At 44.3% G+C, this 18,307-nt stretch overlaps 1 protein-coding gene across 3 annotated transcripts in view; it reads right to left on the bottom strand.

Annotated features, from left to right (window-relative positions):
* The window catches only part of LOC135904821 (RUN and FYVE domain-containing protein 2), a 116,904-nt gene that overhangs the window by 71,164 nt on the left and 27,433 nt on the right, over positions 1 to 18,307 (bottom strand). For all 3 annotated transcript variants that reach the window (XM_065435804.1, XM_065435805.1, XM_065435802.2), the window contains 3 exons: positions 11,844 to 11,967; positions 6,157 to 6,221; positions 5,094 to 5,165 (listed from right to left, as the gene is read on the bottom strand). In XM_065435804.1, coding sequence (XP_065291876.1) covers positions 5,094 to 5,165; positions 6,157 to 6,221; positions 11,844 to 11,967 — 261 coding nt within the window. The remainder of the gene's footprint in view (positions 1 to 5,093; positions 5,166 to 6,156; positions 6,222 to 11,843; positions 11,968 to 18,307) is intronic.

The raw sequence follows: 18,307 nt of genomic DNA, 5'->3' as shown, positions 1-18,307 counted from the left end.
GCTCGTCGCGTCTGCTTGTCCCTTGGCATCCAAAAACTAGCGCTCCCGGGTAGCTATTCAGAATGGTCAGTCGCACCGTAATATCAATACCGCTCTGAGCCTCACCCAAAGCAGGCGACCTTGACAGCTCCCAGTGGTGTCTTCAGCCTTTCTACAGCTTTGGACAGTGGTTATACTCGAGCTAACGAGAAGGAGGAAATAAGGAGGGGGGTAACTGACCCCATAGTTCTTCTGGGAACGCGGCGGGCCCAGCGCTAGGGAGTTCGGAATTGTATGCCTCATTTAACCTACACTGGCGCCTTCTTCGATCAGTCAGACATGGTTTGAACATTTCGCACTTGCAAGAAATTGACGGCTTTGCTACCGCCGCGGTCGCAATACACTTCTCGGGAATACAAACCCAAATAAGCAAGAAAGCATAACTGCAGATGTAGACGAAAGGAATGGACGCATATACGATCGTTCTGACATGCTGAAAATCTGTGAGTTAACTTTACAGCTAGGTGTTGTTGCTACTTGCTTTCCTTTATTTTTTGCGTGAATACTGTAAACAAAAACCTTCCCGTAATTTTTCTCTGTACCTTTTGTGCGGAAATTTCGCGTCCTCAAAGAAAGCCCATTTTGGCAGCCCGCCTCGTAAGTTGCTGTGGATAAGTTCTTGAATATTTGTGGTGTTATTGAGTGTGTAGTGCCAACATTTATTCACATATTAGGTTCCCCAAATATGTTTTCAGGATCTGTATAAGCTAGCTTCTACATATTGTAGACTTATAAAGAGGAAATTGCGGCAGGTGCAGATGTTCGGAATTTGTCTACATTATATTTTTCTAGTGTTGCCACGAGAAAGCATGTGAAAGGTATGTCAGTAGTGTATTTGCAAAGCCCTTTTCGTAGAGATTTCGTGTTGCACGATATAGCGTCAATTCTCGGTGGCCCTAACCTCTTGTTTCCGGAATCTCACGCGTGCACGCAGTCTTGAGCGCGCCTAGGTACACAATATATTTTCGCTGAATTTGAACACCACTTAACACTTGTGTGTAAAAATAAAAAAGGAAAATGTTTTCAGCGCTTACTGAGAGGCCCCGAGTCACATATCCGCTCGTCACATCTGCTTGTCCCTTGGCGTCTGAAAACTAGCGATCTGAGAAATTTGGAGGACACTTAAACTTCCCCTTTAAGAGAAGAATGCGATAGCATTCAAAGATCTCCGACTGCTTCTCACACTTCCCGACAACTGAAGCGTATGTAACTGTAATGTTTACCGGGAAATGCTCACGGCGGATGCTATGCACAAAGGCGGGCTTTCTGGTTCCATATCTTTCTGATCTTTCTAATAGAGGGCAATTAAAATATGGTGACCTGACGTTTACTGTTTTTGCAGTGGGGTAGAAATAAAGGGTGACTTACGCAATTATCTACATAGTAAAGCAATGGCTTTATTAAACGTCATAATTACTGATTCTAGAGATCCAATGAGTTTGACAAATTGAAGCCTGTCCCTGACATTATTTAAGCAGACAATTAAAGTTTAAGGAACAGAGCTATCTAGGAAGCTATATGACCAATGAGGTCCTACAGCAGAATCCCGATGATAGGAATCAATCTCTGGGGTTGGGGAAAAAAAATTGAATCACCCAAAAACAAAAAAACTTGGAAATTAAAGTAACGAAATACAAGCACACCTGAAAATTCTTTATTTGGGACAAAGGAAAGCTCTTTTTACATTTTCTTCTTTGCAAGATCCTCCAGAAGGCACCTTCTTTCGAAACCATCTAAACAGTTGCGGGTGTTGTCGCTCGCCTCGTCCGCACCCGTAGCATGCCTTAGAATGTCAAGCGCGAGTACATAGTGTCTTAGCTGTTAGTGGTGATTGCTAGTCGTTGCACATGTTTGCATTGTTGTCTCCATCATCACTGGAGACTGCAAGCTCCGACACAACTTCATCCATGATGTCTTCAACTATGTGCACACCACAAGTGACAAGGTCGTCATTAGCAGTGACGAAGTCTTCCAAGCAGCACTCAAAATTCAGCTGGTCCCATTCCATGATTGTCGGTTCGACTGGTGCTGGAGAGGCTACCACAGGACTGAAAAAGCCACACTTCTGGAAACAATTGGCCACAGTCACCGATGTGACGTAGTCCCAAGTGATGGCTACAAAGTGTATGATTGCCAACACACTTATCCATAGGTTGCCATCTCTGCAGCAAATTTTTGCTAGAAGACGGTGGACCAGAAGGGGTTGGAAAATGGTGCTTGACATTCTGCTAAGTCACCTGCTTCTGGTGGGTGGCGCACTGGCAGTAATCAGGATGATCTTCCTATTCTTACCAGATATCCTTCTGTCAAGGAGGGAAAGGAGTTCCTGGAACAGGACTGCTGTTATCTACACCTTTTTGTTTGCCCTATAAACACAAGGCAAACGGCGTTCTCATTTAAAGCACTGGGGGCTTCCCATACAACCCGATGAGTGTAGGCTGAAGTTTTTTCAATCCGTCAGCACTGCACCAGAACAGAACTACTAGCCTTTCCTTGTTTTTTTTTTTGTCTACACTGGCTTGCCTGCAGTTTAAAACAGTTCTTCTCAGGCTGCATGTTGAACATCCACCTCATCAACGTAAAAAAAATATCGAGGCTTGTATACAGCTATAGGTAAAGGCAGCGTACTTGTCGTCCAATCACTGATGACGGATTGGTCGGCCTTCTGTGCCTCAATGCTTACGCCAGGCCGTGTCTTGCTTTAAAGCAGTGGAGCCACCCACCCGAGGTCTGAAAACCTTCAACGCTTATAAAAAGCACGATCTCGTCAGCTGTATTATGCATAACTTCACTGCCTCTATTTACCGTGCCAGAGAAATGTCTTCAAGCTGGACATGCTGTGCTGTTTTTGCTTTCTTCGTGTTAACACTAAAGCACTCCACATTTTTCAGAATTTGGTAGCGTTGCCTGACAATCGTGTTCAGTGTCGATGAGAGCAAGGTGTAGCATGTTTTCATGTTTGACATGTTTTCCTTTGCAATGTCAAAGTGCTTCCTCTTTCGGTCTTCATCCACCTTTCTCAGAATTTCGAGCTTCTCTTTGAAGGAAAGGGCTTTCCACTCCCGAGAAGACACCTTTGTCGAGTACAACTTGCCATAATATCCCCACACGTGTCGAAGCAGCTGAAGCAATGAGTTGCAATGAGCAATAGCATGCGCACAAGCGCATGCGAACTCATCACTGCATCACCACAAGCCAGGTGATGAGCCACAGTGTGAGATGAGATGGGGAGAGAGAGTGCATGCATGCACACATGCAGAAAGCAAAAGCTATTTGTACTTTTTGGGGGCACATGCGGGGACGAAGTCACGGCAAAGTAACGTAGGTCACCCTCGCAACAGGAATGCGACTAATGCATCGGTGCGATAGCTCTGTCAGCCTGACAATAGCCAGCACCAGGCTATACCAGCTTGCCGGCACCTCATGGATTGCCCAGCCAGTTCGAGCCAATTGGTATCTTCTCGCTGGCTCCGTCGGGATTGCACGGTAATGGGCTTGGGCCAGAATTTTCGAAAAATTCTTACCATACCGAAATTCACATTAGGGTTGATCATACCTTCGAGATTCTACTGTATTTCACTTAACAGACTTGGTATGACTGAAACTGGCCGGGGAAAAGAGCTTTCACAATGTTGATTTCCTGACTCTTGCCTTTCATTATACTGCCACCTTTACCACTGGCATGGATTACCACCGTATGGTTTTGTTTCCTTTGTAGCTTTGGCTACTGTTGAGTGGATGACATGTTTTCCCCTTTCGCGGAGCCATCTTGGTACATAATGGGATAGCTACATGGCTATGCAACCACCATAACCCCTACAGCAAGCTTCTTCCCCCCCCCCTTTCCCCCTGCTTGTTGCTTCAACATGTTTTCCAGTATGTGCTGTTGCATACTGACACCTTTGCATGAACACAAGCGTAAACTTTAACGTCCACATATCATTTCTTGACCTTCCAGGTGATGGCATGCAATAAACTAGAAACCTTTTGTGCATAATATAACCTATTCAGTCATGTGCAAAGGTTCAACCTAAGTGAAGTTTCCTAATTTCGCGGAACAATGCTAGCCCATTAATGAAGTCTCAATCAATTCTGAATTCAGCACATATCTGCCATGGGCATTTTTTTGTGAAAAGCATATATTCCTATCAGCTTAATGCATCAACACATGGATTACAGAATGTGTGTGGTCTCATGTTATCTTCCTTTCACATGTGGGCATAGACTTATTTTTCATTAGGCACGCTGGAAAGATCACATGAATGGTCCTGAATTAGCTCACAGTGTCTTGTTCAAAACATTTTTAATACCACATTTCTTCATCCACAAGCTCCTAAAAATGTAGAATGAAAGAAACTGTACTCTTGCAATTGCCACAGGTCAACTCTGCAGAGCGGCGACTGGTTTTCTGCAAAGTCATGGCACCAAAGCTAATAACCTGCCAAAAAAAAAATGCATGCTATGTGCCACATCTTACACAGCTGAATACATATTTCACAGCTTTCAACATTACCCACTGCAGTAGCTTAGTGGCTATGGCATTGCACTACTAAGCTTTAGGGTGCGGGTTCAATCTTGGTTGCAGAGATGGCATTTCGATGGGAACAACATGCTTAAAGCGTTTGTGTACCGTGCATTGGGTGCATGTTAAAGAACCTTAGGAAGTCGAAATTAATCTTGAGTCCGCCACTGCGGTGTGCCTCATGATCATACCATGATATTGGCAAGTAACGCTCAGAATTATTAGGCTTTCAATATTTCAGAAAACGTTGGCAGAGGCAAAGGTCCTTCCATGTAGCTTCTTTTCTTGTTAGTATGTGTTAAGAATACAAGCTAATGTTCGAAAATTTCTTGACTTGGTACTTCCACATTCATTTTATTCCATAGATAATTCTATAGAATAAGCTACATTTTAAAATATTCCCCTATGCATACAGGCAGAAGCTATCAAAAGAAACAATACATATCTACAGCAATATGTCTGAAAATCAGCTCATTTTGCTGCATTCAGGTGAGCTAGGGCAAAAATTGATGACAAAATGAACAATACTTACTTCAGGTGACGGTTCAGCTCCTCAATATAATTTTTTTGGTCCAACACAGCAGTCATGCTTGCAGGTTCAACCCTAGTGAGCAAAAAGCAAACAGGTAATACACACTGTATACGCACAAAGCTGCATTTATGCACACAGAACTTGCAAGCAGACTGGGAAAGAGTGAATATAGCCAGCTCATGTTAATTAAACTCTGGTTAATGCGATTTTTTGGCTAATTCAATCCTGACCGAACATCCCGGCTGGTGCCCATGCCTTTCTATGGGCCCAAACTTTCATTATTTTGTTCCTAAACTTGGGCTCCACCAGATAACTCAAACCTGAGCAGTTAGCACACATGCACCTGACCCTTATGGTAACCTCAATAGCGACTCCCCTTAGTGGCAGCATTTGTCTTGGAGGAGCTTAAAGGGGACCTGAAACATTTGTTGAACATAGTAAGAAAACATTGCTGATCTGTTAATGAGGTTCCTGTGAACATGTGAACCAAATATTATTGCACTGCATGCAGCAGTGAATTTACAGTCAAAAACAGAAAAAAAAAATTATTTGTGCTCGCTTCTGCAGCATCATCATGCAGTTGTATCAAAAGCAGTTGGACCCACTTTGGACACATGGAAAATGGGCACACATTTGATTAGGGGAAATGTTAGAATTGCGCAAATACATACTGCCAAATCAATCAGCAGTCTGTTTTGGCATTTCTTCTGCTTCTTGCTTAATTTGACCCACCAGATCATTTGATCAATTTTTGCAGTGCTGTCAGGGTTTAATTACAGGAACTCGACTGCACTAACACTGTGGTGATTTGAAAAGTGGAGTCAACTTATGGTAGCAGACAATGCTGTCAAACAGCATGGCAGAAGCGAACATATTGGAATTTTTTCGCAATTTACAGCTAACTGCCACAATCTAGAATTGGTTGATAAGACAATGATGAAGTGTATACTAAGGATAACAAGGGTCTCGGACAGATACTTTCAGCAAGCTGAGTCACAGTTGAAAGTATACGCATTTACCCTAAGTGTTGGGATGAATAAAGATGTAGAAAAATTAAACTTACCCTTCTGTGGATACATCACTGTGAGAATTTTCTCGAAGATAAAGGCCAAAGTCAATGACCCCTTGCTATAGTTGAAAGAGAGAGAGAGAAAAACAAAAAAGCAGAGTAAATGTGCACCAAGTAAGCCAGGAGTTCTACACAAAGACATACACATCTCCATATAAAAAATCACTCACTCACAGCTTGAAGCACGGAGCACCTTAAAATAACACAACTGCATCTTGTTAGTGCATTTCATGTATACCAGTAATTAAAATAAAGCCTTCAAGAAGTTCTTATAGGGTCGTTCCCATGCCAAGTAATTTTTAAATGACGCCTGGTGTAGCTGAGCGGCTGTGGCTGCTGCTGAGTGCTGCTGAGCTCGAGCATGCCTGTTCGACCCTGGCTATGGCAGCTGCATTTTGATAAAGGCAAAACGCAAAAACGCTTGTGTACTTCGATTTAGGTCCAAAATAAGGAGCCTCAGGTGGCCAAGACTAATCTGGGGTTTCTAATGCCCAGTGCCCCATAAATCACTGTGCAGCCTCGGGATGTTAAACTCCACAACTTAATTTTTAAACGTTCGTGTCTGCATGAATGTGGATTTCCCGCTTTCTCTTAGTCATTAAAGTTCTTCAGATCAAATTGTGAGGCCTTTTTTGTGAAATCATGTGAGGGTGGTGGTACAGTGTGACATTTTCTTTCAATCATGTGTTAGATAACTAATGTATGCTGATGCTGTCTTTTTGCAAGCGTGTGAGTTTGCTCAGACTGTTTGAATTGGTTTGCTTTGAATATTAAGGTCCCCCTCCCTTCCCCCTCCCCCCTAAAACAATAATGGCACAGCAATGTGGGGTCAGAACTAAATACACATTTCACTTATTTTTTACGAAGGAAGGCTTAATTCATGCAGTGACAAAAATATTGCAGTTTATTAGCTTGCAAGTAAACTAGTATATTATAAAGTTGTATGCTTGGAAAATTTTCATTTATTTCTTCTAAAAATGTAATTTCTTTTCTTTCCTTATAAAAGAAGTTTCGTTGGAAGTTGACTAAAAATCTGCAATAAAACACTCAGCCTATTGTAGGATGTGCCCTAGAAATGAGAAAGAAAAAGAAACAGATTTTTTTAAAAGCAAGAATTCCTTCACGTTTTGCCTTATCACTAGCATTTTGTAACCTTAGGCAAAGTGTGCACCCTGAACTCACAGTACCCATTATAGTGCACAAGAGCATTGTGAGTGAATAACATGTGGTTGGTTTATGTCCTAATATTTTTACTAAGCGAAAATTCCCTGCAATCGTATTTCACTGCATCTTGATTGAACACATCCTGGCCTGTATGTAAGGTGGCTTTAAGATATGCAAAAGTAAACACATCAAAGGACAGGTTTTTCTCAAGTTCAGCTCCAATCAGCAATGTCGCACCGAACTCAGCCTGGGCTTCATTCAGTACTTTTTCCCATGGTTTATAAAATCTGTGCCAGAGGTGGAACGACAAATCTGCCTACTAGGAAGTGAATCGGGAACTCTGTAACAAGAACCTGGGAACTGCAGCGCGTAGGGACGTGCACAGTAATCTGTATTCATACATGCTCAAACATGCAATGTCGAACTTTTGTGTTCACTCTAGAAAGCATTCATACAATGCCTGACCCATGTATCAAATGTGCAACACTATCATCTGTTCAGTGCAAATGCCTTCTAATCCATCTACATATGCTGGCCAATGATAGCTAACCAAAGGCACTGCATGTCTTTGGTGGCACTTATTGTAATAAACATCAATACCTACAATTATGACTCGTAAAACATCCTTTTCCATTAATACGGTCCTTCAAAAAATACAGCTTTATATATTAAAATTCAGGGTCAAACATGATGCAGACACACAAAATTAAAATTCACAGAAGAAATTAGACAAAGTAAGAAATCGTCTTTAGTGTTCCTTTAAAGGGGTTCTGAACCACCCCTCGGGCTTGACGAAAAAACACAGTCTGCGGGTAGCATACGCTGCTGTGAACATATCTGCCAAATTTTGCAGTTGTGCGTGGGGCGTAGCACACACAACAGGTGCGTGAAGTCACCTTTTCTCAAATGCTCTCTTCTCATCAGAAGCCTGCTCCTCACTCTATTCTGGATGCTTTATTTCGTAATCTAGCAGATTCCAATTTGCAGCTACTATTGGCCAATAGCTAACATCAATCAAGAAGGGTGTCTGGATCAATGTGCTTCTTCCCACTGTTACTGAGTGTATTTATTGATGCAGTTTAACAAACAGGCTGAAGTAAGCAAAAATCTGCTTTAGAATTTCGATAAGAATTGCTTACATACTTCCGGAATAAGCCTACTATCGTCTGCTCATGCTCGGCTGCGGCCCCCATGTAAAATTAAACTTTGGCCACCCTTCTTATTGGTGTCATAGTCATCGGGTCTCGCTCGTTTCGACTCGTTTTGAACACTCAACTAGCCTCAAACCACGCAAAACTTAAAGGGCCCCTCACTAGGTCTGGTCATGTTGAGCTGACTGGTGCACACCACACAGTGCGTGATAACGATTCTGTCTGCAAAGTATTACATCACTACGGGCCGCGGAAAGATGTGGAATTTCAAACTGAATGACATTTTCCCTTCTCCTCGTGGCCGCCACGCTCCTAGCCGTAGGATGACGTACACGTGCTAGTGCTTCTACATACACGTGTTCACGCAGTGACATTGCTCGTGGTGACAGGTGACTTCAAGAATTATTCAAGGCAACATCTGTAATCTATGTAATATGTTGCTAGAATAGATGAATGAAACCTTAGAGAAATAATAAAACACACAAACCAAATGTCTGCATGTTTTTGTTTCACTGCGCACCGCAGCAAGGCAGATGTACTTCCGTTTCGTCTGCTCTTGTTCCCTCGTCGTGCAGTCGTTTGCGCAGACACTGAAACTATGTCATTTTCTACCATGTTCCAGCGCAGGATCATGCTTTGTGATCCGCTTGTGTCTGCCTCAGTATTCGTGTAGCACAGACTTATACTGCTAGTCAGGTGTCCTCGTGCACAGCATGCAAAATCGCGCGCTGCGCGAAATGAGATAGGTCGCAACCGCTCACGCGCAACGCCGTCAGTGGAAGTGCGCTGCACCGCAAAAAAGCGAGGAAAAAAAATGAAGGCAGGGCTCGCGATATGTGTGTCACGCGATCGTTGAGGCCCGGTATGGGAGAACGCAGGGAAGGAATTTTGCTTGCGGAGGCTAGATGAGGCAACTGGAGAGAGTGTCTCGCTTGGCAGTGGAGCTCACCTCCTGAAATCATGGGTTCGCGGCACTGAAATATTTCTATCTCGGCTATTGATGAGCCGATTTGAAAAATTTTTGTGGCAAAACGTTCCCCAGTACCAACTTTCAGGGTATAACAGAAGTTTACTGAGTGGCCTGGTGAAGGGACTTTTAAAGTCGGACCACACGCACGCTTTCCAGCACGTACTCACTCATAGCCGTTCCTGGTTAGACACTTTGGCAGACTTCACTTCGTATTGAATGCGATAGCGCTTCAAAATGTGCAAGTTGGATGCAGCTACTATCCATCGGTCAAGCTGGTGCAAAGCAAAGCCAGTTCGTAGCATGCAGCACAGCCAGACTGCAGCGTACGAGTGTGAGTGTGTACTCAAGTCCTGTCGTGCACAAAACAAATGCTGTGCATACACGCTACAGTTGGATGTAGCTGTGGTCTGCTACATAGTGTAGCGTCACGGCCACCGCAGGGTGCCGCCACGAGTCTGCTGGCTGAGCGCACTGCGGCTCACTCAGGACAACCATCTTTGGCTACATTTGGCTAAAATTGGAAGTAGTGGCATCTACATGAACATCCAAAATCAAATTTGAACTGTGTGCCCCAGTGAACTTTAGTTAGTGGAGTGTCATAAGCACGTCCTGCTCCACCGCAGAAGGCACTGAAGAAGGAATGGGAGCACAGCTAATGGAATCGTACGCGACCTTTGACTGCCAATGACTCCGCTTCTTCTGATTGCACTGAAGTACTTTCTGCAGGAGAGTATGTCTGAAATAGTCGATTTTAACTTCAAATGCATTTCTCGAATTCGATAAAAAGTGGTTCAGGGCGTCTTTAATGAGCACTATATTCACTTCAACGATACAACTTAAGGGCATGTAAGTTAAACATACCAGCCACCCAAAACTGATCAGCAAGTACAGCCAACTTTCATTAATGCAACCTGTTGATGGGATCATGATCTTGTGGACAAGTAGGAGGGTAAAATCTGTCAGAACTTTCTACTCCTACAATTATTTGCCAAGTAACCCATGGTCGCCAGCCATACAGTAAACAGTATTTAAATGCCACCAAGAATTGTTCTAATTATATTCAATTCTGAGATCCTACATGCTGGAGCAATGATTGAGGGCTTCAGATTAATTTGGACCACGTGGGGTTTCTTAACTAGCATTGGCTTTATGCACCAACATCAGGCCCAGCTTTCACTACACTTGAAGACACCCATAACACACACATATCTTCAAAATAATCCTGTGGATTTTGCCATCACAGCTGATCATGCTTGCTGCTCATGTGTGCACAATGGCACTGCTTGTCAAAGGGCTACAGGCCACATACTCCCCTGTTGACAGTAACAAATCTTCTATCTCTTCAGAAAGCAGCACAAAGCCAGCACCTCTCTGTTTCTTTTCTATGTTTGCTCATCACCAAGGCCTAAATGGAAAATCAATTTACATTAAGCACATCTTTTCCCCCTAGTGTCATACTCATTGTCTCGATTAGGAAAACTTCACACAAAAGCTGCTATGACACAAACTTTTGGCTGCCAGCAGTAGCTTGGGTGCGCAGTTGTGTGTCACCTGATGTGTTTTACACCTGCCACTTTTAGGATCAAAACAATGAGATGCTGCTTATTAATCTTGGAAAAGTGTATTCCTGCCAGCAAAATCTCCTGACAAGATCAAATTAAACAATGAACTGAATTGACAATCCTGAGTCAAATCGATGGACATGAATTCACTAGATGAACACCAGGAAAAAAAATGCAAATACATATAAGTCTTTCTTATCTTTTGAAAGAAAATTACATTTCCATGCTGTAAATGGCATATGCACATGTACTAGACCTTTTTCTTTTTGGTCAGCCACCGCGCGTAAAGTGGCAGTGCACTTTCAGCAGACAATCATAGGCTACTTTACTATCAATTTACTAACAAGAAAAATTGTGTAATGGTGTGAATTTTTAACATGACAAGTGTACAGGGTTGACAGATTTAGCATACACACAAGGACGACAAGCAAGTCTTCCAAGAGACTCGGAAAGTTCAAGAAATGAACAAACATGGTGTCACATGCCCATAGGCAAACATGAACACATCTCACTCGATCACTGCATAAACTCACTGCCAAAAAATTTACTTGAGGAAGAGTGGCAGCAGCAGCAAGCAGTTTGTCTTTCGTGCTGCCTCTCATTTCAATGAGAACTAAGCTGCGAAAACACAGCACACATGAAGCTATCAGCCCTCAGCATGTTTAGACTCTGTACCCACTGCACACCACTTTCAAGATAGGGCCCGCGCAGTCGCGCTTCAGCTGCGCCATATGCTGCTGCCACTAGAATGCAACGCCAGAATGTAGACAACAATGAAAGCTCAGTCTAAACCCAAATGAACAAGATGAAAGATAGCATCAACAAACTACACACCTGTGAATCGAGGTCTTCTTCTTTCACACAAAGGTTGCAATCAATGACATTTAGCCCAACAAGAAGGCCACCAATAACAACCGCTTCTTCAGACAGAATCAAGGCATCATCCTCGTAGAAGTCCCTGAAAAAAGTTTTCTCTTTTAGCGGACAATACAGAACAATATGCAGTAAAATATATAAAAATAAAAACCTGGGGCAACATAGCAGATGGGGAATGGGAAAGAAAGCTAAGCTGTGGCAGGAAACATGGCAGAAGTTTTGATTCCACTGCAGCAGTGGTATACAAAATATGCTCCCACCATTTTTGCATGTTTCCAGAGGGTTTTCCTGAACAAAAGCTAATAAAAAACAAACATTTAAAGATAATGCAGATGAAGAAGAACAATGAAAATGATAAGTGCGGAGGAATTGGAAGCTAATTGGTAGAGGGTCACTTGCCAGCCACTAAACCTTGCTGAGTATCTGTACAGAAGCCATCCAGACATCAACGGTGGAAACTGCACCTTTAGCTCTTGCCCCCCCTTATGCCACTGGGCAAATGACATGGAGAGGATAATTTAAAAGGACAGTGAATTGAATTTTCATTTTGAGAGCACATTACATGGATCAGTGCACCACCATTTACCACATTCCTGAACTTAACTTTTCCCAGTATGACATACGTGCCTTGCTCCATAATTCCATCAAAACCTCTATGGCATGACAATGGGACAACCCCAAACATAAGCAAGAGTGCCTCCATGGACTTGACGCTGGTTTGTGATTCTGGCTTCTACTTCAGTTGCAGAGAGGCCAAGAAACACTTGTCCATCGTTTATGGCTTGGTATGGCGTACACTTGCCGATACTGTCACAAGATTGGACATGAACAGAGCCCTGATTGCAGCGTCTGTCATATTCCCGACACAATAGATCACATACTTTGCGTGTGCCCTTAATATGCGGCTGGGCGAGGACACTTAAGTTTAGTGTTGACTGCTTGAACTCCCACCCCTTTTCGGAAGAAAAGATTTTAGGCGGGTGGAAAAGAGTTGACTATGCCAAATGCACTATAATATTACTCTTGAATTTTCTATGTTAGACCAGCTTAGACAGTCCTCTCTAGGACCTGTTAGACGTAAAGACAGCATGAAATGTGTTTGCCTGAAAACGTTTTGTGTGGACCACATTAATCCTGCGTGTAGTGTGTGAGTCTGTAAAAGTGAGCATTGACTGCGATAACTACTAATTCAGGTCATTCCGGGAGCAACATTTTTCATGATAATCAGGTACTATCATTTTGGTCCTAGTGCAACTATAAAACTTCGCTCTTTATCAACACTATCATAAACACTAATTCTACCCTTCCATTAAGCCTCTTTGTTTTACCTTCTCGCAGTACAAGGCAAGCATCCAACTGCAATTTTAACCTGCCCAAATGTAACAATGTATATGGTGGACGCCTGATCGAGTTCAGTGGTGTCAAAATATGGAATGAACTACCAATAGAGGTTAAAGCAACAAGAAATGTTAAAATGACCACTAAACTGCATTACAAGTGTAATGAAACTCTGTATGAAACTCTTATGTGAATTTTCTTTTTCTGTCATATTTTTCTCTTGGATTCATTGTGTGTATTTCATAAACATTTTCTATTACAGTTGTACACTATAGTGTTGTGTACATCTCAATTGTTCTTCAGCCCTTCACGCTCTGCGGCTGAATTGCTTGTAATTTTTGTATTGGACCGGTCACTAGCCTTTGCAGCTATTGGTCCAAACAATGTTTTGTACATAATTCATGTTTTACTGAATAAACGTTCACATTAAACAAAAAAGTGCACATCCGCATATTGGACATGTATATATAGTCGCTCATTGTACCTTATCATAATCACCCTCCACCTATTTTTCTCTGTATCTCCCACTTTGCATTATCCCAGTGAGGAGTAACAGGCTAGAGACACATGCTCTCCAGGCTGGCCTCTCCTCCTTTCTCTTCATTAAAATCTTCTCCTCCTCCTCCTGAGCTCAGAATTAATTATTAATAAAACAAATTGAAAATGTGATGATTGTGATGCCTCAATCAATAAGTGCTGTCTGCGATGAGCGAATAACAAGCGTGTGTAATTAAATGACGCTCTATCATTTTTATTAATTGCATCAAATTCACTGCAATCATAATTCCTTGTATCTTTATAGAAAGTACAACGGGGGTCTTCGCCTAGCAGCACTAGTTCTAGTTTTGTAGCGGTCGGCTGAAACAAGTCGATGCTATAGCAAAATGGGCAAGCAAGCGCTTCTCGTCATCTTCTTTTCCCCATTACCATGCCCACTGCCCAGTGCCTTCAGTACAATCACTCCCCACCGAAAGAGCAGCCATCCTGGCGACCTAAGGACAGGAGAACATAGGTGGTTCATGGCACTGCTTGGGCAGGGAGACATGGACAATTTCCTGGCCATGACTATGCTGGTCGGAAGATGCTTCCATTGGCTCGATGAGGTAGTTTACCACGGATGTTTGTTTCAGTACCCAATAAGGACTGTGGTACTTGGAGAGCAGCTTGGACGAACGGCCTGTAGGAGTAGAGAGCACTCACAAGCAGACCAGAAGCCTGGAGCAAAGCACGTAGCCGTAGTGGATGAATCGTGGCGATGCGTTTGGCGCCACTGGTCCTGGGATAGGAACGAATGAGCGAGCTGCTGACATTCTTCAGTGTATGCAGCCGCTCTAGAAACAGTCGTCCAATCCTAAGCATCTGGCCGGTAAGGTAGAATCATGTCCATAGTACATGAAGGTTTGTGTCCGTAAAGGAGAAAAAAAGGGAGAACCCAGTGGTGCTTTGCATGGAAGTATTGTAAGCGTAAGTGACAAAAGACAGAATGCGATCCCAATTCGAGTGGTCAGATGAAACATACATGGCCAACACGTCGCCAAGGGTGCAGTTAAAATGCTCTGTCATCCCATTAGTTTGAGGATGATATGCTGTGGCAGTGTGGTGAATGATGCGACACTTTTTTAGCAATGCTGAAATGACATCGGACAAGAAAACGTGACCGCTGTCGCTCAGTATTTCTCGAGGTGCTCCATGTCATAAAATCAGGTTTTGAAGGATAAAACAGGCGACGTCTTTTGCTGTGACAGATGCTAGGGCTGAAGTTTCAGCGTACTTTGTGAGGTGGCTGACAGCAACAATAACGCAGCTGTTGCCACTTAAGAGTGATGGGAAGCGGACTGTATAGGTCAATGCCGACACAGTCGAACATTTGCACAGGACATGGTAAAGGTTGGAAGGGGCCAACGGCATGTTGAGGGGGCATCTTGCATCGTTGGCGCATGTGGCATGACCGGACATACTGGCGAACGAAACGGTACATACCGCACCAGTAGTACCGAAGCTGGAGGCGAGAGTATGTCTTTAATACACCAGCGTGGCCGCATTGTGGGTCATCGTGGAACATGGTGCAGATGTCGAAGCGGAGGTGTCGGGGTATAACAAGCAACCACTTGCAGCCGCTCGAATTGTAGTTGCGGCAGTACATCAGGTTATCCCGAATGATGAAGTGCGCAGCTTAGTGACGGAGCATCTGAGAGATCGGCACTGGCAACTGGTAGACAAGAAGTCAATAAGTGAAGAGATCTATGGGTCTTTGCGCTGCTCTGATGGCATGTTGGAAATGTTGACGGCGAAGGCACTGCAGCTGGAAATAGATGAGTGGACAGGACCAGAAGGCAGGGGTGACCGGGATAGAGTTAGAATGCTTTCGGCCTGAATGATAAACAATGTGGATGTTGTACTCTTGTAGGCGCAATGCCCAACGGGCGAGCTGACCAGTTGGATCTTTTAGTGAAGATAACCAGCATAGGGCATGATGGTCGGTCACAATGTCAAATGGACAGCCATACACATAAGGACGAAATTTTCCGATAGCCCAAATGATGGCCAGACATTCCTTCTCAGTAATTGAGTAGTGTGCCTCGGCTTTGGTAAGGATGTGGCTGGCATACACAACGACGTACTCTTCGAAGCCATCCTTGCATTGTGCAAGAACAGCATGACACCACTAGCATCCGTATGGATTTCAGTTGGAGCAGAGGGATCGAAGTGTTGCAGTACTGGAGGCAAGGTGAGAACGCATCGCAGTTCTTGGAATGTGTTGTCGCACACTGGGGACCAGGCCGATAGGTCAGAACTGTCAGTGAGAAGCTGTGTCAAGGGGGCGATGATAGGGGCAAAGTTACGGACAAAGCGTTGGAAATATCAGCATAGGCCAATGAAGCTGTCAAGCTCTTTCATGGTGGTTGGTTTAGGGAACTCGGATATGGCTATAAGTTTCATGGGGTCTGGGAGGATACCGTCTTTTGAAACTACATGGCCGAGAATAGTAAGAATGCAAGCGCTGAAGTGTCATTTCTTCAAATTTAGTTGCAGTCCAGCAGTGGAGAGGCACGCAAGGACTTGCTTGAGGCGACTGAGGTGCAATACAAAGTCGGTGGAAAAAAACCACAATGTCATCTAAATAACAGAGGCACGTTTTCCACTTCAGCCCTCGAAGAATGGGGTCCATCATTTGTTCGAAAGTGGCAGGTGCATTGCAGAGGCTGAACGGCATGACGGTAAATTCATATAGCCCATCAGGTGTTACAAAGGCTGCTTTTTGGCGATCCGCCTCTGCGATTGGCACTTGCCAGTACCCGGAGCACAGATCTAGCGAGGAAAAGAATTCCGCTCCCTGTAGACTGTCCAAGGCATCGTCGATGCGCAGCAGAGGATAGACGTCTTTGCACGTTATTCGGTTAAGGCTGCGATAGTTGATGCAGAACCATATGGAGCCATCTTTTTTTTTTGTTTTTAACGAGGCCAACCGGAGAAGCCCAGGGACTGTTAGAGGGCTGGATGATGCCACGCTCCAGCATGTCGTCAACCTGCTGGTCGATCATCCAGCGTTCAGCGGCCGGCACATGATACGGACGCTGACGCAATGGTGTTTGTTGGCCGGTGTCAATACGGTGAACGACTGCGGATGCTCGGCCCAAAAATGGTTGGTAAATTTCAAATGAGGCACGAAAAAGCTGGAGGAGCTTGATGATTTCTGTGTGCTGTGCAGGCATGAGTTCTCCTTCAACGGCATGAGCGAAGACGTCGACAAAAGGATCAAAATGTCAATACTATTTGTATGCATGATGGTTTTAAAAAATGCTAGAAAAGAAGCAAGTTGAGGCACTATATATCAAAACGTTTATTTGAAAGAAAAAAAAATGCAGAAAGCGAGTGGGTGGAGCCCCTAGTCCAGGGCCCCACTGGCTTGAGCGGACCGCCGTGCTTGGTCGAGGAGCGCTAGTTGCATCTCCCGATCCTCGCTGGCGAGCCAAATCTCCCACTGCTCCCTTCCGAAAAGTTTGCCGGCTATTTTTGGCGTATTAATTTTGGGTGGCCTGTTCTGGCAGTCCCACGTAATGTGGGCGAGAGTTGGCCGGCCTCCGCACCAAGGACAGCGAACGCTGTACAGCGTTGGGTGAATGGCATTTTTCAAATAAAGGTTTGGAAATGTGTGCGTCTGTATTTGGCACCAGTCATAAGAGTCCTGCCTGGATAGGTCAGGGTGTGGTGGACTGTACTTTCTTCGCTCGCGCCGCTGGTGCTCAAGGATGTCTCGTGGTAAAAAGGGGCTTTCGTCAGAGTGGTCGATCGCTCTCTCATTGCCCTCGAGTCCTACGTGACCCAGGCACCAGATGATCATGTGTTTCTGCATTAGGTTGGATCCTAATAGGTGAGTGGTGCTGTGTGGTAGCCTCCCGGTGAGGAATAGTCTACATGCGACTTGGGAATCTGTAAGAGTTATCGATGATTGTCCCAGAGCGTCCTTAGTTTTAATAGCTAGCGCGATGGCTGAAGCTTCTGCAGTATTCGCAGATGCAACTCTAGCCGTGGCACAAGTCACAAGCCCTTGATTTGCAGCCGCTCCTACCACTGCGAGGGTGTATTTGTAAGCACCACATCGAGCGACATCTGTGTAGACTGTATCCGGGTTTCCACCGAATTGCTGCATTAACTTTCGAGCTCGAGCACTTCTACGTCCCCGGTGGTATTTTGGACTCATGTTCTTAGGGATTGGGGCTACTATGATCCTTTCACGAAGGACTCTGGGCAGAGATTCGAGTTCTTCTCCCGCATACTGTGGACGAGTAGGGTAACCCAGGCGGCAAAGTAATTTTCTGCCAGAGGAGGTTAAGCTAAGCCGCTCCCGCTGAGATATGAGCGTCGCTGCCGGTAGCTCCTCGTAGTTATTGTGAATCCCGAGGGCCAGCAGGCGTTCAGTAGAGGTTCCCTGTGGTAGGCCGAGAGCCGCTTTGTACGACGTTCTAATCAACGCATCTAGGGCCTTTAGTTCTGTTTTCGTGGGGTCCTGGAAAGGGAGGCTATATGTGAGACGACTTAGCACAAAAGCCTGAACGAGCCAGATCGTCTCTGTTTCCTTGAAA

Source organism: Dermacentor albipictus, chromosome 1, assembly GCF_038994185.2.
Source record: "Dermacentor albipictus isolate Rhodes 1998 colony chromosome 1, USDA_Dalb.pri_finalv2, whole genome shotgun sequence".
NCBI classification, from domain to species: Eukaryota; Metazoa; Arthropoda; class Arachnida; order Ixodida; family Ixodidae; genus Dermacentor; species Dermacentor albipictus.
The sequence above is the reverse complement of the archived record's forward strand: the minus strand, read 5'-3'. Positions and strand labels throughout refer to the sequence as shown.